Here is a 25,479-nt window from a genome sequence, read left to right as displayed (position 1 = left end):
GCCGCATGGCTGCCAACTCTGGCCGACTCTTGTGCCTGCTCTGCTTCTCTCCCCCCGACAGACACACAAATACACAGTCCACTCACAGCCTCAGTGTTCAGTTATCTCAGAGTTGGAATTTACTGCACACTAGCCTGGTTAATAAACCAGACCGAATCAGCCGTTGGCAAAAATAAATTGCCTGCCGGCGGATTACGGTCTGGAGAGGCTCAATTGTACGCCCATTTCCTATACACCAGAGAAATGGGGCGGCCAATCGGGACACGGTATGCAATATGGGCGGGCTTTGGTACAGTGACTTTCAATGCTTGAGACCTTTGACTGACAGTAGCTCTGACCAATTGCGTCAGAGAGAAAATGTTTCAACCCGCTCCCCTGGAAATGAAATCCAAGCTGAGCCTCCCCAGACTAATATCCCGCGGTCCGTGCGATATTAGTCTGGTTTATTAACCAGGCTAACTGCACACAGCACTGTACAGTACATCCAGCTTATAGATCGACAGGACAATTTCTCCATCTTTCTTTCTTTCTTTCTTGAAAGAAAAATGATTATCCCATTGCTGAAAACTTTACCTGAGGGGGGCTTTGGAATAGCCTTTCGAAATGGAAATTATTGGGGGGGGGGGGGGGGGGGCTTCCTCCCATTCTGTATGGAAATGCTATACCAAACACTAGTGAAGTTTCTTTTTGTCTTGGAAGTTTCCCTTCTCTTGTTGTACTCATCATTGATTACCTATCCAGCTTCATTAACAGAACTGGCTTCCTCTACCCTTTCAACTGTAGATCATTCAATAACGGTGATTAACAACCCCGATGGCAGCAGACAGGCTTTAGAGAAGGCTGCCTGTCATAATCAGGCTTAATCAGGCAAGAGTACGTTAGGGTAGTGTAGCTGTGAAGAATCAAGGCTCAAGAGGGATTTATTTGTCGCTCGCTTACCCATACAGGTACAAGCAGCGAAGTGTTCCACACAGAGAGAGAGAGAGAGAGAGAGAGTGCTAACACAAGAATACAATACAATACAACAAAAACTATGTGTAATAGTAGATGAGATAGAAATAGTACAGATAGGACGACAGTATATGATTAGCTTAAGACAGACTATTAAGACAGATACAATCTGTTTTAGCAGCAGCATCAAAATCTGCAAGAGCAGAAGGTATTATATACCTTTGAAAGCAATGTCAAAAGTACAAAGAAGCAGAAAGCATACACATTATACATCAAAAACACTTGTCTATGTACTGTACATTTGAGCGCCGCTCAGGATCTCACAGTTGCTTACAGTATGCGTAACTATGAACTTTCTGGTTTCTACAGCATGCCATCTACAGTAGCATGCTACAGTAACTAGCATGTTAGACGTTTAGCTAAACCCCCTCTCCCAGTGATGCTTGCAAAGTCTGTAGAAATCTACACACTCATGCATACTATTGTATGCCATGGCCGCAATGTACACACACAGTTACAAGAACAATACCTATTTATTATTTTTTATTTACGTGTGCGCGCACGCATGCACGCACGCACGCACGCACACATACACACACACACACACACACACACACACACACACACACACACACACACACACACACACACACTGTATACACAGATAACAAAGCAACATCCTTCTTTGAACCGCAATCAGCTTAACAGAGGGAGCACTGGAAGGTAATCAGATGCTCTTTCGCTCTTTCTCTTTCATCAGCCGGCTTGATTTTGCGTCTTCAAAACAAACAATTTCCCCAAACCAACTGTGGCATTGCACATAGCGCACTGGAAGTTAAGTGGAAATGTTGATGTGGAGTACTAAGCATTATTGTCAGGACAAAAGAGTTTCACAAAGCTTGGGAACTATAATACGAACACGATTTTGAGCTGTAATCAGTGGGCCTGATGGGCCTGGAGGCACGTGGTATGGTTTAGTTGTGAGAAGGATATGTACGTACATTGCGATCAAGATGGTTGCTGTCCAAATGGTTTTGGTTTGTTTTTTTAATGTCAAATTAGAGTGCAGCGTTCACATATAATAATTATCTGCTGATTTCATCAGGGCTCAGATTTCAATTTTCAGCTCTCCATTTTCCTAATTCTCTCCCTTTCTGTTTTGTTCAGTGTTGCATTTCATGTCTCTGGTTACTCCGTCATAATTTGCTCCTCCTATTTTGTATCTCATCTTCTCTCTCTCTCTCTCTCTCTCTCTCTCTCTCTCTCTCTCTCTCTCGCTCTCTCTCTCTCTCTCTCTCTCTCTCTCGCTCTATCGCTCTCTCTGTCTCTCTCTTCCTCTCCCCTTGTCCTTTATTTCTCTCTAAGAAATGCTCAAATGAGGTATATAATAGGCTCAACCATCTGCTGTTCTAACCTGGCCGTGTAGTGTAGTGTAGTGTCGTGTCCATCTTCTATTATAAGTAAAGTTGTCTGTGCCGGTGTGCAAATTGAGTAGGCCATGTATGGCCTACTTGTGCGCAAGCAGAGCACGCCATGAAGTGTGCTCACCACTGCTGGTACGAGTCCTAAAGCTTTCGGTTGCTGTTTGGGTACACGACTGCTGCTCTGAGTCCTAGAGCTCTCTGCTATTCTAAATCATATTGACCTTATACCAAGCTTGAAACGTACAGTACCATAGTTTACGTCACCAAGAATGGTGGTCCCTTATTGGCTGTTGGAGGACACCGACATACATACATATGGCAGGCTAATCCAGAACCAGGGGGGGCTGCAGCAGCAAAGGCACAACTTATACCCTGGGGAATGATTGGTCATGGTCAAAGTAAACTTTTTTTGTCCACAAGGGAATTTTGCCTTGGGCTTCCACCCCTGCTACAGCCAGCAAATGCATACAAAGAACATACAGTGCATACATAACAAGAGAGGGACACAACAGTACGGTACACAGGTGCACAAATAGTGAGATTCATCTAACTTTTTGACGGTTATGTGGCAGCCAAGTCTATGGACTTTTAATGTTTGCTTTAAGCAGGTAATCTCATTGAGACCTGAAAGAGAGAGAGAGACCTGGTCAGACAGCAGCAGCAGTCCATACAGAAGTTAGGACATTCAGTATGAAGACAAAACGTATCACAAAATGCTAAGAAAATGTCAAATCTAGAACATTTTTAACCTGCAATTCACTCTTCATGTTTAGTATTTGACGAAAAAGTCCAGGCCTTGGAATTATAATTGACTCTGGGCTGGACTCTGCTGGCCACTCTTAGGATGGGTCAAATTCGGAGGAGAATAAAAGCATCAATAAAGTAGAACAATGGTATAGGTCTCCATCAAAGTACGTCAGAAATCAGTGAACAAGGGAAAAGGTGAATAGTCGAAACTCCGAGGCCTGTGTGGGTGGGCTAGCCAATTCAAGAAGAAATCAACTGTTAAAATTCATTAGCTAAGCCTCTCTGAACACAAAATGGCATGACATTAAATATGTATTATTTTGAAATGTCTGCGCACTCTGAAAAGGGTGCCGTTAATTAGTCAGCCAGTCATTCAGAAAAGATAATTTCAAATGCAAAGTGAAAGCTGTACGCTATAGGCAACAATGCTAGTTTTTTTTCCTGCTTTTATTTATTTATTTGTTCGTTATTTATTTTCTAAATGACGTTGGGTGAAAACTGAAAATGGAGTGGCTAATTGTGGTGGCTTTTGTTTGTCAGAGCATATTCAGACGGGAACATGATTTACAGAAATGTGCAACTGGTGGGCACTGGGCATAGAGTATGTTAATTAACCACTTTCCGTGAGTTACGCATTTAGGAAGGAGCTTCTACTATCCGTAAATGGTGTCACACAACCCACTATACATCTTGCCCAATCCTATGCTTGCGGATGGAGATTTGTCTGTAGACCGACTGGGCGTGATGATGCGCTTTCCCTATATTTGCTCACAGGTTTGCACACAGGTTTAGGACAACGGAAAGCGCCTCTTCAAACCACCCGTGAAGTCATTCCATTTATAAAAGAATGCGCTCCTGATTGGGAGCTGCCTCGACGACACACAATATTGCAGAACATTCACAGCTCAGAGGTCTCGTTCTGTCTCAATTCTCCACACATCTCTAGTGATTGTCATTTTCCCTGTAATCAGCAGACAGTCAATTCCTTGTGCCCATTGTGTTTAATTGTCTAGTCAAAGAAGTTATTTGATTTGGTGCCATGGCACGTTGTGTGCGATTCGCTCGTTCAATTTCACCGCCCCACTGCACAGCAAATATTTAATGGATTACAATAATGTGAAATTCCCCATAATCAGTAACACGTAGCTGATACTTGTGTCAGCCAAATGTGGTTTTATTGAAAGGCAATTAAAGGCGAGATGGTAAGGAAGCAACGGATGTCATTTCCAATGTTATTTCGCCATCAGCTGGCTTCCTAGGCAACCTCAACAAGTTTGTTTAATTAATCCGATTTCCCGAATTTTCCTTTTCGCTGGATACCGTTTTGTAGAGAGGCACGATCTATATACTGTACCAAATGAAAGCTGGAACTTCATAGATTTCATGCAATTTAAAAAAAAATGCTCCAGATTTGAGCAAGTTGTGACTCAATGAAATGAAAAGGGCACGAGGGGGGATTGAGGGTGAGACTGTGTAGGTCCGTGTCGTGATTTCATGTTGCGTTTATAGCGATCTATAGCTATATATCTCGTGTTGTGTTTATAGCAGACTCCTCACTCAAAATGAGCAACTCCAAAGCAAATTCCACATGTCCCAACATTTTATTTACCTGCCATAGTGTCAACCCCCTTACCCCCTGTGTCGGATCTGTGGTTAGACTGGCATTTCCACCGATGCCGATATGACCCGATATGACAAATTCAAGTGGTTAAATATAGAACCACCTTGGTGGTGGCAGTAAGCGATGGCGAGACCCTCTTCTCTATCTGGCACTTAGCAGCAAACCCACAACTCAAGCCCCTTGCTCGCTGCAGATGGAGGGAAGTAAAAGGCTTTTGAGCAGGGAGGGGATAATGATGAGTAGTGGTGGACACTGGACAGTACTTGACTCCAGCACTTGTCTCAAAGTACTATAAAATATTACTGTGTGAAAGTTGCTCCATCAAATTTGTACTACTGCAGTACTTTTTTCAACGTGCTTTCAAATAAGTACATTTTTATTTTCAATATCAATGCCCTGCCGCATTGAAATTTAGACCAAAGTAATCCCCAAAGAAAGAAATCAAAGGTTTTCCCAGACACTAAAAATATAAATACTGTAATCTACAAGCTATCAACATGTGCAGTTCTGTCATTTGCACTATTTTTTAATATAACTTAACCCATTCTGACCGGGCACCCATTTTGGTGTTGGCATCATGTTATGCTTTAGCTAGTGAAAAATAGCAGATCTACAAGCTCATATCGCGCCACCGAGTGGCCCGATACGAGCTTGTAGGTCTGCTATTTTTGAAAAATTGAAGACACTTTTAGAATCTGATCTCAGGTCAGAATGGGTTAATAATGAAACTGTCAGGATGTAATAGACATTTTTAGAATCTGATCTCAGGTCAGAATGGGTTAATGGGTTCATAATGTACTTTCACTCCTACATACTTTATGTAGTGGAGTAATATTCAATATTAAAAAGTATTGGGATACTCGGATACTTTGAGTAAAGTTACTGTCCACCACTGCTGGAGATGGAGGGAGTAAGAAGGGAGGGGGTAATTATCAGTATAAATGAAGCCTGGTGAATGATATGCACTGCTGGGCCCCATCAGCTGGTCTCCTAGGCAACCTCAACATGCTCATTTGTTTTGTAGATGAGTAATTACACCCAATTAGTGTCCGGTGGGGGGGGGGGGAAAGAAGGTCCAGAGAAGGGTCCGTTGTGCTGCTTAGATTGTCTGAATATTAATAACAGGACGGCGGTAGGATGTGCGGTGATCTGATCTATGATCAGCGATACGCATGCAGCTGTGGGCACAGGCTCTGCATAACGGATCAGATGAGCGCTGATGAGAATCAATGGCTCTCCAGGGGTGTGCATGCATGCGTGTACATTATGAGGGAGCTTTACTCCTGTTCACACTGCCTATGTATCCAGTGAACAATGGCTCCTCTCCTGTGCCTGTCAGTCAGCAGAGTGATGTCATTCCTTGTGGTTTTTCGGAGGTGTGCAGGTCTGTGCGTCTGTTTGAAAATGACAGTTTTCTGAAAAAGCTATGTTTCTATGTCAGTCGTTCTTCGATTTTTCAAAAATAGCAGACCTACAAGCTCATATCGCGCCACTCGGTGGCGCGATATGAGCTTGTAGATCTGCTATTTTTAAATAGCTAAAGCATAACATGATGCTGACACCAAAATGGGTGCCCGGTCAGAATGGGTTAATATACGTTACTTAATGCCTATGCATTGCTCAATTGTCTCCTGTCAAAGTTCACATAGTGCTCTGCACATTTTCTTACCAAGTTAGTATTGTATCCACAGATGTTTTGGATATCAAAGTCAATCTGTCAAATCTGCTATTGCTTATTTCCTGATATAGGCCTATGGAACTGGGTAGTGGGGACAGAGTCAGAATGCTCGAGTTAGCGATCAACTAGTACACATTGAGGACTGTGTGTGTGTGCATGAGTTTCTACTAGACTTTATGTATCAACATGACATCCCTTTGTAACATTGATGAGATTGTAACCTCTGTCACCAAGCAGGATTAGTGGGCCCAACCGACTTCTGCCACAAACCAAGGACTAGTGGCACTGATGTTTCGGTGATTTAATTGAGTAATCTCAATGTCATGACCGAGTCTGAAATAAGCTTAAGTCAAAACTCGGAGACAAGACCAAGGACTGTCAGTTCTCTATCGATCTCTATTTCATTTATATAAGTAAGTAAGCCCATGAGGCCCATAGGGCAGGACTCAGGAGCCTATCTCCTGTTTGTGTAGCGTGAGGCAGCTTGATGTACAAGTACTGTACACCCCCTGGACATGACGTACAAGTACACCCCCTGGACATGATGCTAGTATGTCGCAGGGACTTACCCCCCAATCCAATACAACCCTCGATGCTGTGTGCCAAGCAGGGAGGCATTGGGTCCCATTTATAGTCTTTGGTATGACCCGGCCGGGGATTGAACCCCTGATCCTCCAGTCTCAGGGCGAACACTCAAACCACAAGGTCACTGAGCTGGTATTTCATTTATATAGTACAACAAAAATTTATGTTTAACATCATAATAATATTTTGATTGCATTTTACATCATCTGAGCCCTGTGAAGTGTGCCCAGGTGGCAAGGAAGCTCAGCTGGATTTTAACCCATTCTGACCTGAGATCAGATTCTAAAAATGTCTATTACATCCTGACAGTTTCATTATTAACCCATTCTGACCTGAGATCAGATTCTAAAAGTGTCTTTGATTTTTCAAAAATAGCAGACCTACAAGCTCGTATCGCGCCACTCGGTGGCGCGATATGAGCTTGTAGATCTGCTATTTTTCAATAGCTAAAGCACGACATGATGCCAACACCAAAATGGGTTCCCGTCATTCCCGTACAGAATGGGTTAAGCCCATGAAGTCATTATTTTAAGCCTGCAGTTTCCATTAATGGCCCAGCAGATGTCGCCATTTTCCTCCTGCAGGCTGCAGAAGCATTTTTGGGGCAGACTTTACACTTGATTTTATTATCTTTGACATTTAATTTAAAACATTTTAACTCAGTGCCGTCCGAGTTGCTCACCAATAGGGTTGGAAACAGTGGAAATCTATTTCATACTTTGCACATAGTACTACAGTAAAGTAAATTAGACCAAATGTTGCAAAGCAGTGTTCCAGGATGTTCCATTCTGGTCAAACAGAGTCATTTGACAAGCTCTGCTAAACTATGGAACAGAGCCTATTAGTATCGTTGGTAACACCTGGCCCATGTTCTTGCCAATGTGGTTGCGTGCACCGAGCCTGTTGGCCGTGTTCACAGGTGGGAGGATGTTGTTTGTCACTGCACTAGTGATTCCTACAGGTTGACATTTTAAATTGAACAATTATCTTCTTTTTTTTCTTTTTTTTACATCTCTAGAAAAACATAAGGAGAAGGAGAAGCACACAGAATGATGATTTCCTCTTTTCTCAGTATCTCAGGCGTTATGTTAATATACGTGGGCAAATGATGAAAGGCCTGACATTTTTCAATGTTCATAAGAGTAGGTATATTGTCACTGTTTGGCAGAAACCTTATTATATGTCCAAATCATTACTTTTCAGGAAACTGAACAAATAACCTGCGTTTCAATGGATACTATTATGTAGTCTCAAGCTCTGGTTAATACTTTTCATTGGTTAAATATTTACAAAGCACACAGACAGACTTATACCATCATTCTTTTGAGCATTTTGGGGGTGGTCATACAGTAGCTGAGTGGGTAGCGATGCTGTCTGGTAATCAGTCATACGACGAGATATAAAATAGGGCATTCATTTATGAAAAAAGAAAGGTCAAAATGTGGAGATACAAGGTGGAGATACAAGGTATCTGCCCGTCGGTGACGATAATTATGGTGGCCCATGAGTAATGACATCACAGTGCTAAAAGGCATTGGCGGGGCCCTTCCACAGGTGGAATGGCTTTGAATGTCTGTTCGCACCGAGACCCCAATAAAACAGAAGTACAGCATTAGTAATCTGCCATGGAAAAGCCAGTGTCACCAAAATAAGCCTCTCCTGAGTAGATGAACTCCAGTATAAAGGTGTGCAACACGTTCTTTTAATTGCACATTTAAATGTGGCGGCTTGTCAGAGATTAAGAGGATGAGCAATAAATGTTGTCGCTTTGCTGAATGACATTCTTTAAACTGTTGATAATCCACCATCTGTGTGAAAGGAGGGGATCATTTTGAAGAGGACTACTGGAGTGCTTAGAGCCATATGCCTGTCGTTCAATAAACACTGATGTTTCTTTGTTATCTCACCTAGAAAAGAATGTCACATACACCTCCAGTATCCACTGCTATTTGTCCAGAATCAGAGGCTTGAAATTAATTATTGATTGGCATGCATTGTGTTTCCCCTTCTGTTAAATGACAGAAGCTTCCTTCAGGTGTGTCCAGTGAGCGTTGTTGTATTGTATTGTATTGTGTTGCATTGTATTGTATTGTATTGTATTGAGCTGTGCTTCAGTGATTCTTCACTTTCATCTGTGTCGTGAAAGATTGCAGGAAAGCTGTGGGGGAATGCAGGTTGGATGGAGGTATGGACTCTGAGTCCTGAGGCAGCATTGTCTCCCATTGTGATGTGGTACTTATTTGTACCACGACACGAGTTGGCAATGTTAACATATCGCTGCTGTCGGGCAGAAACCTTGCATGTCCAAATCCATTCGTTTTCAGCATCGCATCATGATGTGATGTGAGCTTGCAGATCTGCTATTTCCGCTACTTTTGAGGCGACTCTTGTACAATGAAGTAGGGGCAATAAATGACAGGAAATAAGGTACAAGTTTTCTGCCCGACACGGACGACATACATACATAGGCAACACTGATCACATGCTAGTAGGGCCATGGACACACGGCTAGGGGCTGCTGGGGGAGAGACGGCAGGGTCAGGACCAACAGGGCAAAATGACATGCAGTATATCTAAAAACATGGTGTGCCACACTCCGCCGTGCCACGCCAAACAATCTCCACCTTTGACCACAAGTTCGTGAAACAAGTTTGATTTCCCCAATGATGGCGTCCCTTCCCCTCCCCCTCCCCCACCCTATACTGTTATCTCCCAGGCCTCCCCGATTATGGGTTTTACTCCACTCCCAGTGACCAGCGGGGGGGGCCCTGCTCCTTTGCGGACTATGGCTCCCTGGGGCCCCAGGCCGCTCAGATGCTGCACAGTGAGCATGCCAACTCCGCCTGCAACTCCCCCCTCCAGCACCTACAGAGCCCGGATCAGTTTAAGAGCCCAGGTTTGTATATAATGTGCATCTCTCTCTCCACGTGGTGGACTTTTCAGCTTGATTCATTTTGCATTCCCCCCCCCCCTCTCTTCTTTTTTTTTTAACGTGTTCTCTTACGTTTATATGGATGGAAAAAGACAAACATGAAAGTATGTTTGCACGGCGAAAGGAATATTTGCATTAAGACGTTCTGTCAACATGCATTGCATATTTATTCCTAATTATTCCTTTATTTATGTTCAGTTTGAGCCCCAGCTTGCACTTTTGGGGCCTTTACATACAGAATGTATCCCTCCTTTTGCATGAGTTACAATAGGACCCTTGGACAGGGTCCTTGGACCCTAGGACCCTTGGTCAGGGGGACTGCACTGGCCACTTTAAGTCATTCTGACCTGAGATCAGATTCTAAAAATTTCTTCTACATCCTGACAGTTTTCTGAAAAAGCTATTTTTCTATATCAGTCGTTCTTTGATTTTTCAAAAATAGCAGACCTACAAGCTCGTAGCGCGCCACTCGGTGGCGCGCTATGAGCTTGTAGATCTGCTATTTTTCAATAGCTAAAGCATAACATCAAAAGGGGTTCCCACCTAAAATGGGTTAAGTCTGTTCGTTTCAATACTTCTTCCTTGATTCAGACTGAGTGAGTGAATGGGTGAACGTGTCTGTAATCAGTGAAACAGTCAGTCAGCCCAGAGTCTGATTAAATAATTCAATCAGCGAACAGTTGAACAAAGAGGGATTTTTTTCTTCGTCAAAGCCTTTAGGGTTGACATGATTTCTATTATCAATATGCAAATTGTTATTTATGCAAATTAGTAATTACACAATCAGTAAATCAGTTGACTGAATTACATATCACAACATTGATATGTATAATTCAAACAATGGTCAACAATATGTTCTGCTTCCAGTTGCTTTCTAAAGCCAAGTTCAACATTCTTCTCTATGAATAAAATGTGCACGTCACTCAACTCAACACAAATCTTTTAAATCTCTTTAGAATATACTGGATATACCATATAGTATAGTAATCTTACAAAATGAGCAACATTCATTCTATCCCTGTAAGTGCTGTAACCTCAATGTATTATTTTGTTTAAATATTCTTTATTTTGTCTTTATTTTTGCTCTTGATGATGTTTGCAGTGGCATGGCACGTCCCTAATGTCCCTGCATCTCGTTACTTACAGTGACTGTGAGGGAAATCTTGTTGAGTGGAAATGCCTGTAATGGAACCTGAAATGGTGTTGTCTAGACAGAGACGTATTAGACCTGCAAGATCTGGTTCAGAACTTCAGACGGACGTATAGACCAGCATCTGGTTCAGACAGTCATATATAGACCAGCTTCTGGTTCAGACAGTCATATATAGACCAGCATCTGGTTCAGACAGTCATATAGATCAGCTTCTGGTTCAGACAGTCATATATAGACCAGCTTCTGGTTCAGACAGAGTCATATATAGACCAGCTTCTGGTTCAGACAGTCATATATAGACCAGCTTCTGGTTCAGACAGTCATATATAGACCAGCTTCTGGTTCAGACAGTCATATATAGACCAGCTTCTGGTTCAGACAGTCATATATAGACCAGCATCTGGTTCAGACAGAGACATATACAGTATAGACCAGCATCTGGTTCAGACAGTCATATATAGACCAGCATCTGGTTCAGACAGAGACATATACAGTATAGACCAGCATCTGGTTCAGACAGAGACTGAGAGACATATACAGTATAGACCAGCATCTGGTTCAGACAGTCATATATAGACCAGCATCTGGTTCAGACAGTCATATATAGATCAGCATCTGGTTCAGACAGAGTCATATATAGACCAGCATCTGGTTCAGACAGAGTCATATATAGATCAGCATCTGGTTCAGACAGTCATATATAGACCAGCATCTGGTTCAGACAGAGTCATATATAGACCAGCATCTGGTTCAGACAGAGTCATATATAGACCAGCTTCTGGTTCAGACAGAGTCATATATAGATCAGCATCTGGTTCAGACAGAGTCATATATAGACCAGCTTCTGGTTCAGACAGAGTCATATATAGACCAGCATCTGGTTCAGACAGAGACATATACAGTATAGACCAGCATCTGGTTCAGACAGTCATATATAGACCAGCTTCTGGTTCAGACAGTCATATATAGACCAGCATCTGGTTCAGACAGTCATATAGACCAGCTTCTGGTTCAAACAGTCATATATAGACCAGCTTCTGGTTCAGACAGAGTCATATATAGACCAGCTTCTGGTTCAGACAGTCATATATAGACCAGCTTCTGGTTCAGACAGAGTCATATATAGACCAGCATCTGGTTCAGACAGAGACATATATAGACCAGCATCTGGTTCAGACAGTCATATATAGACCAGCATCTGGTTCAGACAGAGACATATATAGACCAGCATCTGGTTCAGACAGTCATATATAGACCAGCATCTGGTTCAGACAGAGACATATATAGACCAGCATCTGGTTCAGACAGAGACATATATAGACCAGCATCTGGTTCAGACAGTCATATATAGACCAGCATCTGGTTCAGACAGAGACATATACAGTATAGACCAGCATCTGGTTCAGACAGAGTCATATATAGACCAGCTTCTGGTTCAGACAGTCATATATAGACCAGCATCTGGTTCAGACAGAGACATATACAGTATAGACCAGCATCTGGTTCAGACAGTCATATATAGACCAGCATCTGGTTCAGACAGTCATATATAGACCAGCATCTGGTTCAGACAGAGACATATACAGTATAGATCAGCATCTGGTTCAGACAGTCATATATAGACCAGCTTCTGGTTCAGACAGAGACATATACAGTATAGATCAGCATCTGGTTCAGACAGTCATATATAGACCAGCATCTGGTTCAGACAGAGACATATACAGTATAGATCAGCATCTGGTTCAGACAGAGTCATATATAGACCAGCTTCTGGTTCAGACAGAGTCATATATAGACCAGCTTCTGGTTCAGACAGAGACATATACAGTATAGATCAGCATCTGGTTCAGACGGAGTCATATATAGACCAGCTTCTGGTTCAGACAGTGGCGTATAGACCAGCAATGGCATCTGGTTCAGACAGAGTATACTGTAGACCAGCTACCAGCATCTGGCCAGCAGTTTGTAAGTAATTATATCCAGACAGAATGATAGGTGTGTAATCCTGTGTGCGTGCAGGCCTGTATCCAAGTGTGAGTATGAGAACTCTTCCTGATCTAGCTCCTATTTGAGGTAGATTCTGATGGTGTAAGCAGTATGGTGATGTGTCACTGCCACTACAGAGGTCTTTTCCAGTATACTGGTATAGAAAGTTTGGGAACCCCAGGTTCATGTATTTTTTTATTTGCATTGAAATCCCCATAGGTGGATTTTAGGTCGCTTCATATAAGAACTGTGTTTGAAAAATAAACCGATCATCCCAGCCTTTCTGTTAGGGGGGTGGCTGTGCGTCGTTAATGATGTCCATTCATATTTGATGCAGCCAGTTTCTGGAGAAAATGGAATTAATGTGGCCGCAAAAGCCAACACATTGCGTTCCTGAGATTCCTCGTTGTCGTAAGCTCAACTGGCAGTGACTCGACTCGTAGTAACCACGAAACATTAAATATCAATACAAATAAATAACATGTCAGTTTCTGTTGTGCGACGGGCAATGTAGTCTCTAGGTTGTTTGACTCGTTTCTAACGCTTATTGTGTTACTCTTTGGGTATATTTGTACATTTCCACCTTCAGTCGATGCTTCATATCCATATGAGTGAAAAAGCCGGGATGATCGGTGTATGTTTTTCAAACACAGTTCTTATGAAGAGATCTAAAATCCCCCTATGGGGATTTCAATGCAAATAAAAAGTACATGAACCTGTGGACTGGCGCCCTCTACTGACAGTGACGTCAGGACTTCGGTGCTCTATGGCAGTGCACTGAAACTAGTGTGATGTCCTCATCTATTCTATGGCCACTGGCACCATTAATAGAATGGATTAATTGATGTTGACTTCATCATGCCAGAGTACCAGTTGTTCAGTGTGTTTAGGAACAGCATTACCAGTAAGAATAATCTCCACAATAGCTGTTTACTACAAAAAGAAAGTCACAAAACAGCTCCTCTAATTCAACAATATACAACAGGTTGCTAAGGATAAGCCCCCTCAGACGTTATCTTTTGTGTTCCAATTTGTGTATTGTGCCCAAAGCATAATAGCTGCTTCTTCGTTCAACAAACGTAATAGGAAAAGTTCACACTGGTACCGACGTGAGAAGCTGAGCTCATGGAAGACTAATGAATGCATTTTGCTACATAATCAGTGTACCCATCCTGTATTTAAAAAATGGCACTATAAAATGGGGATATAAGGCAACATGAACAAGAACACAGTAATTAAACGCTGTGTAATCAAAACAGTGGTCTGTTGTATTACCATGAGCCCTGCTAAAGAAAACAAGTCAGACTTAATCAGTGTAATTTGTTTCAGTGCTGATGGCTCAACCAGCATCCCCTGTGTTCAAGAATAAAAAATAAAAAATAATATCTAGTACTTACTTTCACATGGAGCCACACTAAAATGCAGACGATTAAAGGAAATGGGAATGACCTTTTCCACTGACAATTACCTCAATTACTTAATAAGAAAGGGGGCTGTGTAGCACAGATAAGAATGCTAGTGGCCCGCTATGGAAAGTCCCCTGCAGTCAAAGAACAGTTAAACACTGTTAGAGACTACAATGCATGCAGGTTATATCCACAGTATGTTTGCAGGTGCCTCTCATGGGGCCAGCATATCTAACAACACCAAGATTAGTTCTGAGAGTACAATGATGTGTAAAGATTGTCAATATATATGTGTTATACTAGCAGGTACTGTATGTATAATTTGTTTTGGGTTATGTTGTGTGTACAATTGCATGCTTCAACAGGTGTTGCATGTTTAAAAGCATTGTATTGTTTGCAAAACCCCTGGTCAAGAGGGGTTTTCTTTTGAATGCAGTGGTTGTGTGGTTATCTTTCAGTTTGTGAATAAAGATTATGTACGGTCTAACGGCAGACGCTGAAGTGCTATCTTGCTGTTAAGAGACCATTGCCTTTTTCTCCCTCTCTCTCTTCTTGTTTATATTTGTATTGACAGTGTTATTGCCCTTTGCTAGACATGTGGTTCTTTAAAAGACTATATTAGTTTGAGTCACTGTTACTCACAAGGCAAAGGTCAGGTACAATATTTCTCTCCGATGTTAGACCTGTTTTAGTATCCCTTTATTCCTCTTTGCTCACTATATCTCCATACCTTTTTCTTTTTGTTTAGACATTACCCCTGTAGACATTAGGCACTATGACAGTTATCCTAGTTACCAGGTCATACAAGGAATGCAAAGGCTTGCTGTTAACAAACTGCTGTATTAGTATTAGGTTGACAATGACAAATCAAAATGAATTATAAATAGCTCTGCTGTCAGGAAGAAACCCCCTAACTCCAAAATGTTCATTTATAAGGAAATTAAAAATATTCATTTTCAGGAAATGAAGAAAACCATGTATTTTTTAAACAATGCAATACTGCCTCATCAAAGTTGGTATTGTGACTTCATATATTGTCAACTACCGGTACTTGAATGATATTTGGAGCGGTGGTGGAGTTAGCTGCTTTAGCATACAGTTTGACGTACAGCATACAGTTTGACGGTCCAATTAATACTTTTCACTGGTTCAATATTCTTTTAATTAACAGATTAATTAATTAATTAAGGGTGTTCAATAGCATTGATTTATTGAAAAAAAACGAAAAAATAAAAACCTAAAGAATGGTTGTTATAGGTCGTTCCTCCTGACAGCAACGATTATACTGCATTTGTGTTATACCTTAAATATATGTAAATGTGTCAGTTGAAGTGATTCAATGGTCGTGCCAGCACTATGCATGGTTCCTAGAGTGAGTCCCCTGTGTTTCTGACCGGCGGTGTATCCTGTTGTGTTCTGTGTGTGTAGGCACCAACCCATCAAGACCCGGAGGCTTCCATGGTCCCAACAGTCCCGGGCCTGTGGCTGACCTGTATGGACCCGGCAGCCAGGACTCTGCAGTGGGCAACTACATAACAGCTGCTAGCCCTCAGCCTGGCTCTGGCTTTGGTCCCAGCATCACAGTGAGTATGCATTACCTCTGTACTCTCATTGGCCTCAGTTACCTCTCCTTTCCCCTTAGGGTTCCATCCTTATTATTGTAGTCAGTACTATAAGGCAACATGTATTACCATAGTGTCGCTATATAAAAGTACTAAGGTTATTTGGCATTGCATTTCACTGTATCGATGGAAAAGTACCATGAGCAACTATAATGTACGACGTGTTTTGTTTTTCCTAGTGGATCAGCTCAGATCAGTGTCCTCCACAGTCTCAACAGTGACACCTACAGGGCCACTAATTATTTTGTATACCGGAGAAAGAAGCAGCTGTGTTAATGCCTAGACTCCATCTTGTCACTCTTATGCCCCATTTATACTTTGTCGTACAACTGTGTTGCTAGCTACTTCTTTTTTATCTTCTTCTTTTTTTTCTTCTCCTAGTTGTTTTTGGCGAGTGACACAGTTGTAGGACAAAATAAATGAGCCACAAGACTCTTGTCCTTGGAGGTGAGCTCATAGTATGGTGAGGCGAGGTGTACGGCGCATGTTGGGACTGGAAGTGCAGCAGCATTAGTCACAAAACAATGGGGGGGATTATGGTAGGAGAGAGAGTTTGACAGCTATTAATAGATTACTAATAATTAAATAAATGTGACAGCAAACATTTTACCTAGTCAATGTGCCTGCTATAAGGAGCTTCGGGATTCATCAAATATCTTTTGTTACCATCTATATTAGACTGCTCCCAGACAGTGTAACATGCACTGTCCTAAAGTCCTAAAGAAAATAACCTCTTGATCCTCTTAACCAATCTGGCTTACTTTTTAGGGCAGTGGTTCCCAACATTTTCTGGATCAAGGCCAACTTGATAATCTTGACAGACTTCCTGGCCGCCGGTCCTACCCATTTGAACAGCAAGGCCTCATTCACACCTACCAAACAATCAAGCAAACAAAAATGTTTGGTCAAACCATGTGACTCCCATTGGAAAAGCTTTTCCCCAATGGGAGTCACATGGTTTGATCAAACATCTGTGTTTGATTGCTGAGTGATTGCTGGTGGTGTTCTGCCCCACCCCCCTCATCAAACAAACATGTTTGGTCAAACCATGTGACTCCCATTGGAAAAGCATTGTGGTGGCCCAAAAAAACAAAAAAAACTACCAACATTTGCTTGATTGGTGTTTCATACGTGTGAATGAGGAGTGGTCAGATGGGTAAGCCGTGTGCATTTATTTTTCTTATCAAATGTTTTTTTATTTAAGACAATAAATCACAATAAGACGTTAACAAACTTAACACCATGAAACACCAAAGAAAACAAAACACATAAGCCGTGTGCATTTTGAGAGCATGTTTATTTTAATGATCAATCAATTGATTGTGTTCCGGCTTGGATCAGTGGAACTAACATATTGTACTTTAAGTTCCCAGTTAAAGTTTGTTCATCACAATGAAAACACATTTTTTTTCCCCAAGGTCTTACAGAAAGAAATCCCACATTTTTAATATTCATGTTATATTTTCAATACAATCTTTTGGTTTTGCCAATTATTTGGGGGCCCACTTGCAATATCCCCTTGGCCTACCAGTGGGGTCCGGCCCACAGGTTGGGAATCACTGCCTACCAGTGGGTTAGGAACCAGTGTTCTAGGGCATGGTTTCATATCGCTCGCATTTCTATTACATCACTTTGTTTAGAGTCTGCTCTGACCGTGACTCAGCGGAACCAGATATATCAGTTCATGGGAATATAATTGAGTTTGTCCATAAATGACCTGAATATGAGGCTCATATGGCTTGCTATTGAGCAGGGACGTTATAATGAAAGAACAAATGATGGATGGCAAACCAATAAAAACGTTGCCTCACAGAAGCACGATAATGGTTAGGGTTTTGGAAGTTGTTCTTTTCTGAATAGCTATTGTATTCTATAGCTATTGTTCTACTGAATAGCATTTTGATTACATGAGCATTTTTAAAGCCATTGTCACAAATCATCTCAGCATTTAATTAGAAATTCACAGCGTTACAATAACTATCGTATCTTGTTCTACATATCATTTTTTTATGAATATGGTAGAAAGGTTAAACTAACAAAAACATACACTTCTATTCTTCTATTCTAGTATACTACTAAAGCATACTACTAAAGATCCTATATACATTTATTTTTGTTATATTCTTTAAGACCTTGTGTAACTAACCACAGTTGTGCTGTTGTGAAATGGCCTTACATGTACATAGAGATATTATTATCATTATTATTTATTTTGTTGTAATAAAAGGAGCACACTTGTAAGTGCTGCACATAAGTCAGAACTCCCTTAATGTCACAAAACAGTAATGAACTGGACTTCTGTTCCTTTGTGCATTGAAATTAATCAAATGACTTGACAAATGATTTCCTTAAGCTATCCATCATTAGTCAGTCACTTTTTCTTTTCTTTTTTGTGGACAAAACTACATTGATCATAACGGGGGAAATGGGATGAATGAAAGTCTTTATGATTACATCCTTTTAACAAGTTAGGTTTTCGTTAAATTGTGTTTGTGTTAGCATGAATGCGTATTGTTCTTAAAGAAAACAATCTCACGTAACATTAACATGACTTTGAGTGACTTTGACAGCCCATAGCAAATAGGATGACTGGACATAGTGTATGCGCAAAGCAATCAAATAACTGTACAGTATTTTTACTTGAGCTATTACAGTATATTGAGCCTATGGCTCCTTTAATGTCAATAAACTCAAATAACAATATCAGTCCTATCCTATGGACACAAAGTTGGAGAGAGAGCGACACCTACAGACAGTAGATGCTGTCAATATTGTTAAAGTTTCAAAGGTAAGAATGAAAATCATTATCAAAGTGAACTGTAGCATCAATAATACACATTCATGCTAGCAGAACAAATTTGATGTGATGAATTGTATTATGTTCTTGAATTGCATACTGACATAAAGCCCCTTGCTGTACACTTTTAGGGCCAGTTGATTGCCACAGCTTTTACAAATGGATACCACTGAACAGATAGCCGGTCGCCATCTTATCAGAGGTATTACATCTACTGTGTATTTCAATCACACACTTTTCAGTATCTGCTATAAATGAGATAGTTACTGTAGTACATACTTGTGCGTATGACAAGAAGTTGACCTCTTCAGAAGACAATGGCACGCTTAGTCATCATCATTACCATCTGGATGTATGGATATTAATTGGGCAATATCACAAATAACAGGGGGGGGGGGGGGGGCTTTAAAACACAAATGACTTGTTCCATAAGGAGGGCTTTGACTTCTGAACGGATTTGTCTTCTGGCATGCTCAAACACTACAGATAAAAGAACTGGCACAATTGGTGTCCTTGTTGCTGCAATAGTGACCCCTCCTGGTTGATATAGGCACCTGTTCAGTGAAATAGGACATTGTCTGAGATACTGTGAACCAGTGGTGGAAAAAGCACTTACTAAAGTAAAAGTATCAATTCTGCAATGTAAGAATACTCTGATGGAAGTATAAAAGTCCGGAATTCAAAATTTACTTGAGTAAAAATACAAAAGTAGAAAGTAGGCTACACATTATACAGCACGTCCCATTTCTCAAGTCTCAATGTATAACATTTTTATAAAATTATTTTTCAAATAGCAGAAACTTCATGCTCACAATACGTCACAACGCATTGTGAGCATGAAGATGAGCTATTTTCAAATGACTGAAATAAATGTATATAGGGCCGAAGTGGTATACTGTATGTTTTGTAGTAATAATAACTATCAATATCTACAAAGTGTCTACACTAACTAAAGTTTTCAAATCATTGTAAGTGGAGTAAAAGTACAATATTTGCCTCTGAAATGTAGGAGTAAAAGTATGGAAAATTGGAAATAGTAGTAAAGTAAACTATACCTCAAAGTTGTACAGTACATGAGTTAATGCGCTTTGCTACTTTACACCACTGAGGGTGAACCTCCACACACGTTAAGCTTTCCCAGTGAGACTCTATCAGATGAAAGGAGGTAGCTGGTGATGGTTCATGTGTATGGAAGGAAGCATCACTAGCATGTGGTGTAGCAGTCCCTCCCCAGCATGTGGTAGCACTCCCTCGGCAACAGGGTTGGCAGCAACGGGGACTGCACTGCAGTACACAGGGGGAACTCAACATGGGGAACTCAACAAGAGATAATAGAACCTTCAAAAGAAAAACAACAGCACTACAGAAGCAAGATGTAAAGTCACTTATGCTGTATTATTTCTAAAGGCCCGAATGTATGCAATGGACATATTATTGCACGATCAACCTTTCACATGAGAAGTGACCAGTGACCTGCCTAACTTGACCACCTAAGCTGTGATTACGAGTTGTGTTAGGTCCATGGTGAAGCGGGAATTTAATTTCCAAATTCCACACATCGGAGGGAGAGATTGCCATAGAATACAATTATGTCTAATTGATTGTGATTCAGTGATATGCTATATGAGCTGGATTCAACTGTAAATAAAATGCTACAGTCACTTCCTACACATGAACTATATACTGTGTATATATATATATATATATATATAGTCTTTACATGTGTATTGGCTATAAAATATTTTGAAAGGACTCCATTGTATTGTAACCTACACTGTACCTAGTTATAGTTATTGTACTGTACCTGGCCAGAATGCTAACAGGAGGTATACTGTAAGTGAACTTGTTGCTCTCTGTTGCACCTATATTTTTCACTTTTCAGCTCCATAGCTCAAATTAGTTTGAAAGGATGTGTTCTATACCTACTTCTGTTTTGTAGGAGTTGTTGGTTGAAGACACACAACCTTCAAAGACGGAGGAACCCCACAGCGTTAGCTAATCTAATGTACTGTATACTGTATTTCACCATAGTTAGAGATGAAAGGCTCATTTGGTAATCAGTGAGGAGGAAAAGAGGCGCACGTCCATTGTAGATGTTTTTGACAATGAGAATTGGTGTACAGGGCACAGATGAGTGGATTTAGTTTACTAATCTAATACTAAATAAACAAAGCATTAATTCATTAAAGTATAGAGCGTTTTAGTAGTACTACAAAGTACATTAAACACTTTTCATTAACACCTGAGGTGTCCTTTGCTGTGACATGTTTGCTATTTATTCTATGAACATAAGGTGCAAAGCACAGCGGTCCTTGTGAGGTGCCAGCCAATGGGAAAAATACTAGTAATGATGCCAAACATTTATTCTGGACACAGGAAAGAAACCAATGTTTCAGACAGATGTACTGCCTTCTTAACGGTATAAAGAACATTGCTATTTATTATACAAAAACACCCTGAAAATTATGAGAGCACGTTATAACTACAGCCACATCATCATGTTCCTCGTATTCACAGTAAAATGTTTCGTCTGAGCTTCTGTGGCCCTCTAGTCATTGACAAGATGTATTTGACAGTCACATTGCCTTTCTTCTGATTTGTAACATTAAAGGCTTAGATGTTTGTTATGGTCATGTGTGATTATATTTCTAAGGATAATTTCTTTCTTTATCACCAGCAGAGTCCATCTGGTGGCCAAATGCTACAGACAGGCCCGGAGTATCTAATTGGCTTTGTGTACAGGTGATGTCAACCACCAACAAGCACTACAGCATCACCCAAGTAAAAAGAATAGAAATGGAACTATATGAAGAAAATAATTGAGAAAGTTTGTCATCTCAGAAAGAAAATAAAAAAAGACTACAAAGAACTGCTGTACTATATTCCGAACCTTTGATAACTTGGTTTGGTTTAATGTTTCATATCAATTTAATTCACATATGTCGTACTTTTCCTTTTTTTTCCTTTTTTTTTTTTTAGCTTTTTGATTAATTTTTTAAGATGTCGTTTTAGATTTACAGTTCATTTTGTGTCATTATATTTTAACTTTGTAGTATGCAAGTGGAAATGTATTTGTTTTTTCCTGGGGAGGGGGGGGGGGGGGGGGGGAGACCAAAAATACTAGTTTTTGGTCTACTAAGTCATGTCTTCATCTTTTTATTAAGAAAGGGAAAAAAATATTGGAGACATAATTATGTGTCTTTGCACAAAAACAAAAAAATACATTCAAATTGCTGACATGGAAACATTTAATTTTGAATGGAAATTAAGAGGGTATTTAAGTAATAAATCCAAGTCGCTGTTTTAATTTTTGTGACGTCTCCTTGTTAGCCATAATTACCTATTTTTGGGCAATACAAAGAGGACTCCAATATTTTTATGGTCCTTTTTTATAAGTGTTGTTTTTGCTGTTATGATTATATATATTATATATATATATATATATATATATATATATATATATATCATTTCATATAATTACATTGTGAATTGAAACTTGAGAAAAATAAATGTAGCTGTACATATTATTCCAGTCACTGCATATAATCAACTCAATAAGAGAATAGCATATTTTTGTGATGGTGTGTTGAAGAAAATGTAATAGCGTGTGAATAGAAATAAAAGCGCTAAACATTATTACACTTTTTTGCTGGAAGACCGTGACCACCCTAGTGACAAACGGAATAGGTTTGCTCTGTAAATACTCGAGCTGAATAATTTTACAAATGTCCTACCAGCGTATGGTGAATAAGTAAGCGCGTTTTTAAGAAATAAATGATTGTTAACGTATCCTTTGTCTAACTGTTAATTAAGATATCGCTATCATTTTTGTTTCAAAGAGAAAGATGATTTAATCCAAAGCACACTGTACTTAGATGTTAGGCTCAGAACATGATCCAGGCAGGAGAATTCTGTGGATACTGGCTATTTTATACTCGAGAGAAAACTTAACTGGTTTAATGTATGTTAATGTTTGTTTCACCCTGCTTGTTCCATAAGGATAATTTATGCTTTGGCGAAAACTTGTCACGCAGCATCGTCACTCAATCGAAAATGACATAATGTCAACTACTTCTTTTTTTCTACTTTTTTTAGTTGAAAATACAGCATTGTCGCGTGACACTTGTTTTTCCAAAGTGTAAATTTGGCTTTGCTTAGTCTGGAACACAATATCTGACCTCTGTGTTCAAGCTGTTATATAATGCTTCTTCTGTGCATCAGCTAGTCATTTCTGACTGAATTAGGAAGGTAAACATTTTGATACCATACCTCAGCCCTGTGACTTCTATTGCGGAATCATTGGCAGGTTTAATTTATTCTAATGGGAAATGTAGAGGAGACATCAGAAAGTAAAATGGGTAATCTTTGCACTGTGAGCAGTAAAGTACAGGACATTTCCTATTTGCACATGTATATGTTGGATTTTTTAAAGGGAGAAAAAAGGTCCTCAACAGAGTATTTAAATGAAGGATTTTTTGGTTATAGACTGGACTTATACTTCAAAGTTGTGGGGTAAACATACATTATATACATACAGTAGGCTACATTGTGGTAAGGCAATGCCTTTGTGTTTCATCATATGATGGACCCATGTATCCTTTGTACTGTAGCCTATGTCAAAAATATTTTTACAAAGTGGATAAAAGACACTGAGTAAGTTATTCTGTTAACCACTTAGCATTCCTTATTTGGGCAAGTAACAATAGGGAACATTCTGCGAAAATAGCTCATCTAGACAGAGAATTGAAGAGATTTGGTGCATTTGAAGGGAAATGTAGGGGGCCATGCCCTGGGGGACTATGTATGGTCAAAAGAACTATAGGGTTTAAGTGGTTAGTATCAGTTGCTGCACTAATCTGTAGGCTAAATCAGTGGTTCCCACAGTGGGGTCCGGGGCCCCCTATGGGTCCTTGAGAGAGTTCCAGGGGGTCCCCAGTTAAATGATAATTAGCAACCAAATGGACCCTTATGGGTCCCTAACTCAGAGAGTGTACAAATGGAACCAAGTGTTCCATTTGTACACTCTCAGAGTTGATTTTACAATATAAATTGGGGTCTGGGATAGAAATGTCATTAAATGTGAGGCCTTAGCCTGTTGCATATCAAACTGGGGGGTCCTTGAAATGAAAATAGTCGAAAATCACTGCTAGTGCTGTACAAATATTCTCTTATGGGGGTCCCTGGAGTATATTTTCAAATGGGGGTCCGCAGGCTAATTTTAGGGGTCCTTGACATGAAAAAGTTTGGGAACCACTGGGGTAATAAATGATACATGTGATGATGTGAGTTACAAACATTTAATAATAATGCTCCAAATTACAGTGTGATTTCTGATGATGGAATGCATATGTACTCTGAAAAACATTACCTGCAAATGTGTTTGTTGTTTAATTTTGCTCTTTTTATTTGTATTTGTTTGTCTCATAGCTCCTTTGTTCCAAACAACCAGGTTAAAGAAAAATGCTGGATGCTTTTAAAGTAAATTATGGAGTTGTGATCAAGTAATAATTTAAAGAATGAGAAAAAAGTAAATAATAATACATTGTAATAATGAAATGTAAAGAGAGAAAAAAATATATAAAACTAATAAAAACAAAAGAGATGCTTCATTGCTGATTTAAAGTTGAATCAGAAAGTTTTATTGATACTTTGTGGTTACTAACTGTAATATTCTATTAAAATGTACTGTGCATCCACTGATTTCTCTCCTTCCCTTCCCTGTCACCAAACAGAAAACAGCCTAAACTATCTTAATCATCCATTTATTTCAATAGTGTGTTTGAAAGAAGAAGAAAAAGACAATAACAGTTACCTTGTTGTAACAGAGTGCTGTCGTTGTTCTACCTGTCCTTTCCGTCATATCTATCCCTTTTATATCTCTCTTTATCTCCTCTATCTCCTGTAATTACCATGTAGTGGTTGTATAATAACATGATCTAATTAGTATTGATATTACCTGTAGTAATTAGTGGATTTAACACCGATAGATAAACGCAAACTGTTGTTTTGGTATCCAATGTATTCACTGTTTCTTTTCTTTTGTCAGTTTTGCTTTAACAATCTCATGTGGCTTCAGCTAACCAAAGCTTTCATGGATGAACAATAAATAAACATGCTGTAAGAATTTTACACAAGGCACCATTTGGATCCCCACCTTGAATGTTTTAAAGGGGGTATGCCATACTACCTTAAATGCTAATGCTAGATATGCAAAATATTTTTGATTACTTTCTAAGAGGGCCACAAGCTACAATTATGAAAAGGATTTTATGTGAAAGAAAATTCTTATTTTTTTTAAGAATACATATACTGGTAGTTCTAACATACCAATGATGACACAGTAGTGATGACATGGTAGTCAATCGTAGGGTTTAAAATAAACTGTAATACCTTTTAGTGTTTGTAAAATTCTTTGGGAATATCCCAGAAGCCTCTGGCACAGCTACTTTTGAATAATACTGCTTTTGGTCTCTCTCTCTCTCTCTCTCTCTCTCTCTCTCTCTCTCTCTCTCTCTCTCTCTCAAATAACTTTTCATGAATACGCTTTAATATTTGACCTAGTGTGTTACCAGTTATG

The 25,479-nt window shown here is 39.9% G+C and overlaps 1 protein-coding gene across 1 annotated transcript in view; it reads left to right on the top strand.

Annotated features, from left to right (window-relative positions):
• The window catches only part of LOC310869531 (RNA-binding protein Musashi homolog 2-like), a 295,317-nt gene extending 270,715 nt beyond the window's left edge, over positions 1 to 24,602 (top strand). The window contains 3 exon segments of the mRNA XM_083780315.1: positions 9,723 to 9,902; positions 15,912 to 16,066; positions 21,580 to 24,602. Coding sequence (XP_083636441.1) covers positions 9,723 to 9,902; positions 15,912 to 16,066; positions 21,580 to 21,648 — 404 coding nt within the window. The 3' untranslated portion in view covers positions 21,649 to 24,602.
• The last annotated feature ends 877 nt before the right edge of the window (positions 24,603 to 25,479 follow it).

Source organism: Protomyctophum parallelum (genome assembly GCF_964188405.1).
Source record: "Protomyctophum parallelum genome assembly, chromosome: 1".
Classification (NCBI taxonomy): Eukaryota; Metazoa; Chordata; class Actinopteri; order Myctophiformes; family Myctophidae; genus Protomyctophum; species Protomyctophum parallelum.
The sequence above is the reverse complement of the archived record's forward strand: the minus strand, read 5'-3'. Positions and strand labels throughout refer to the sequence as shown.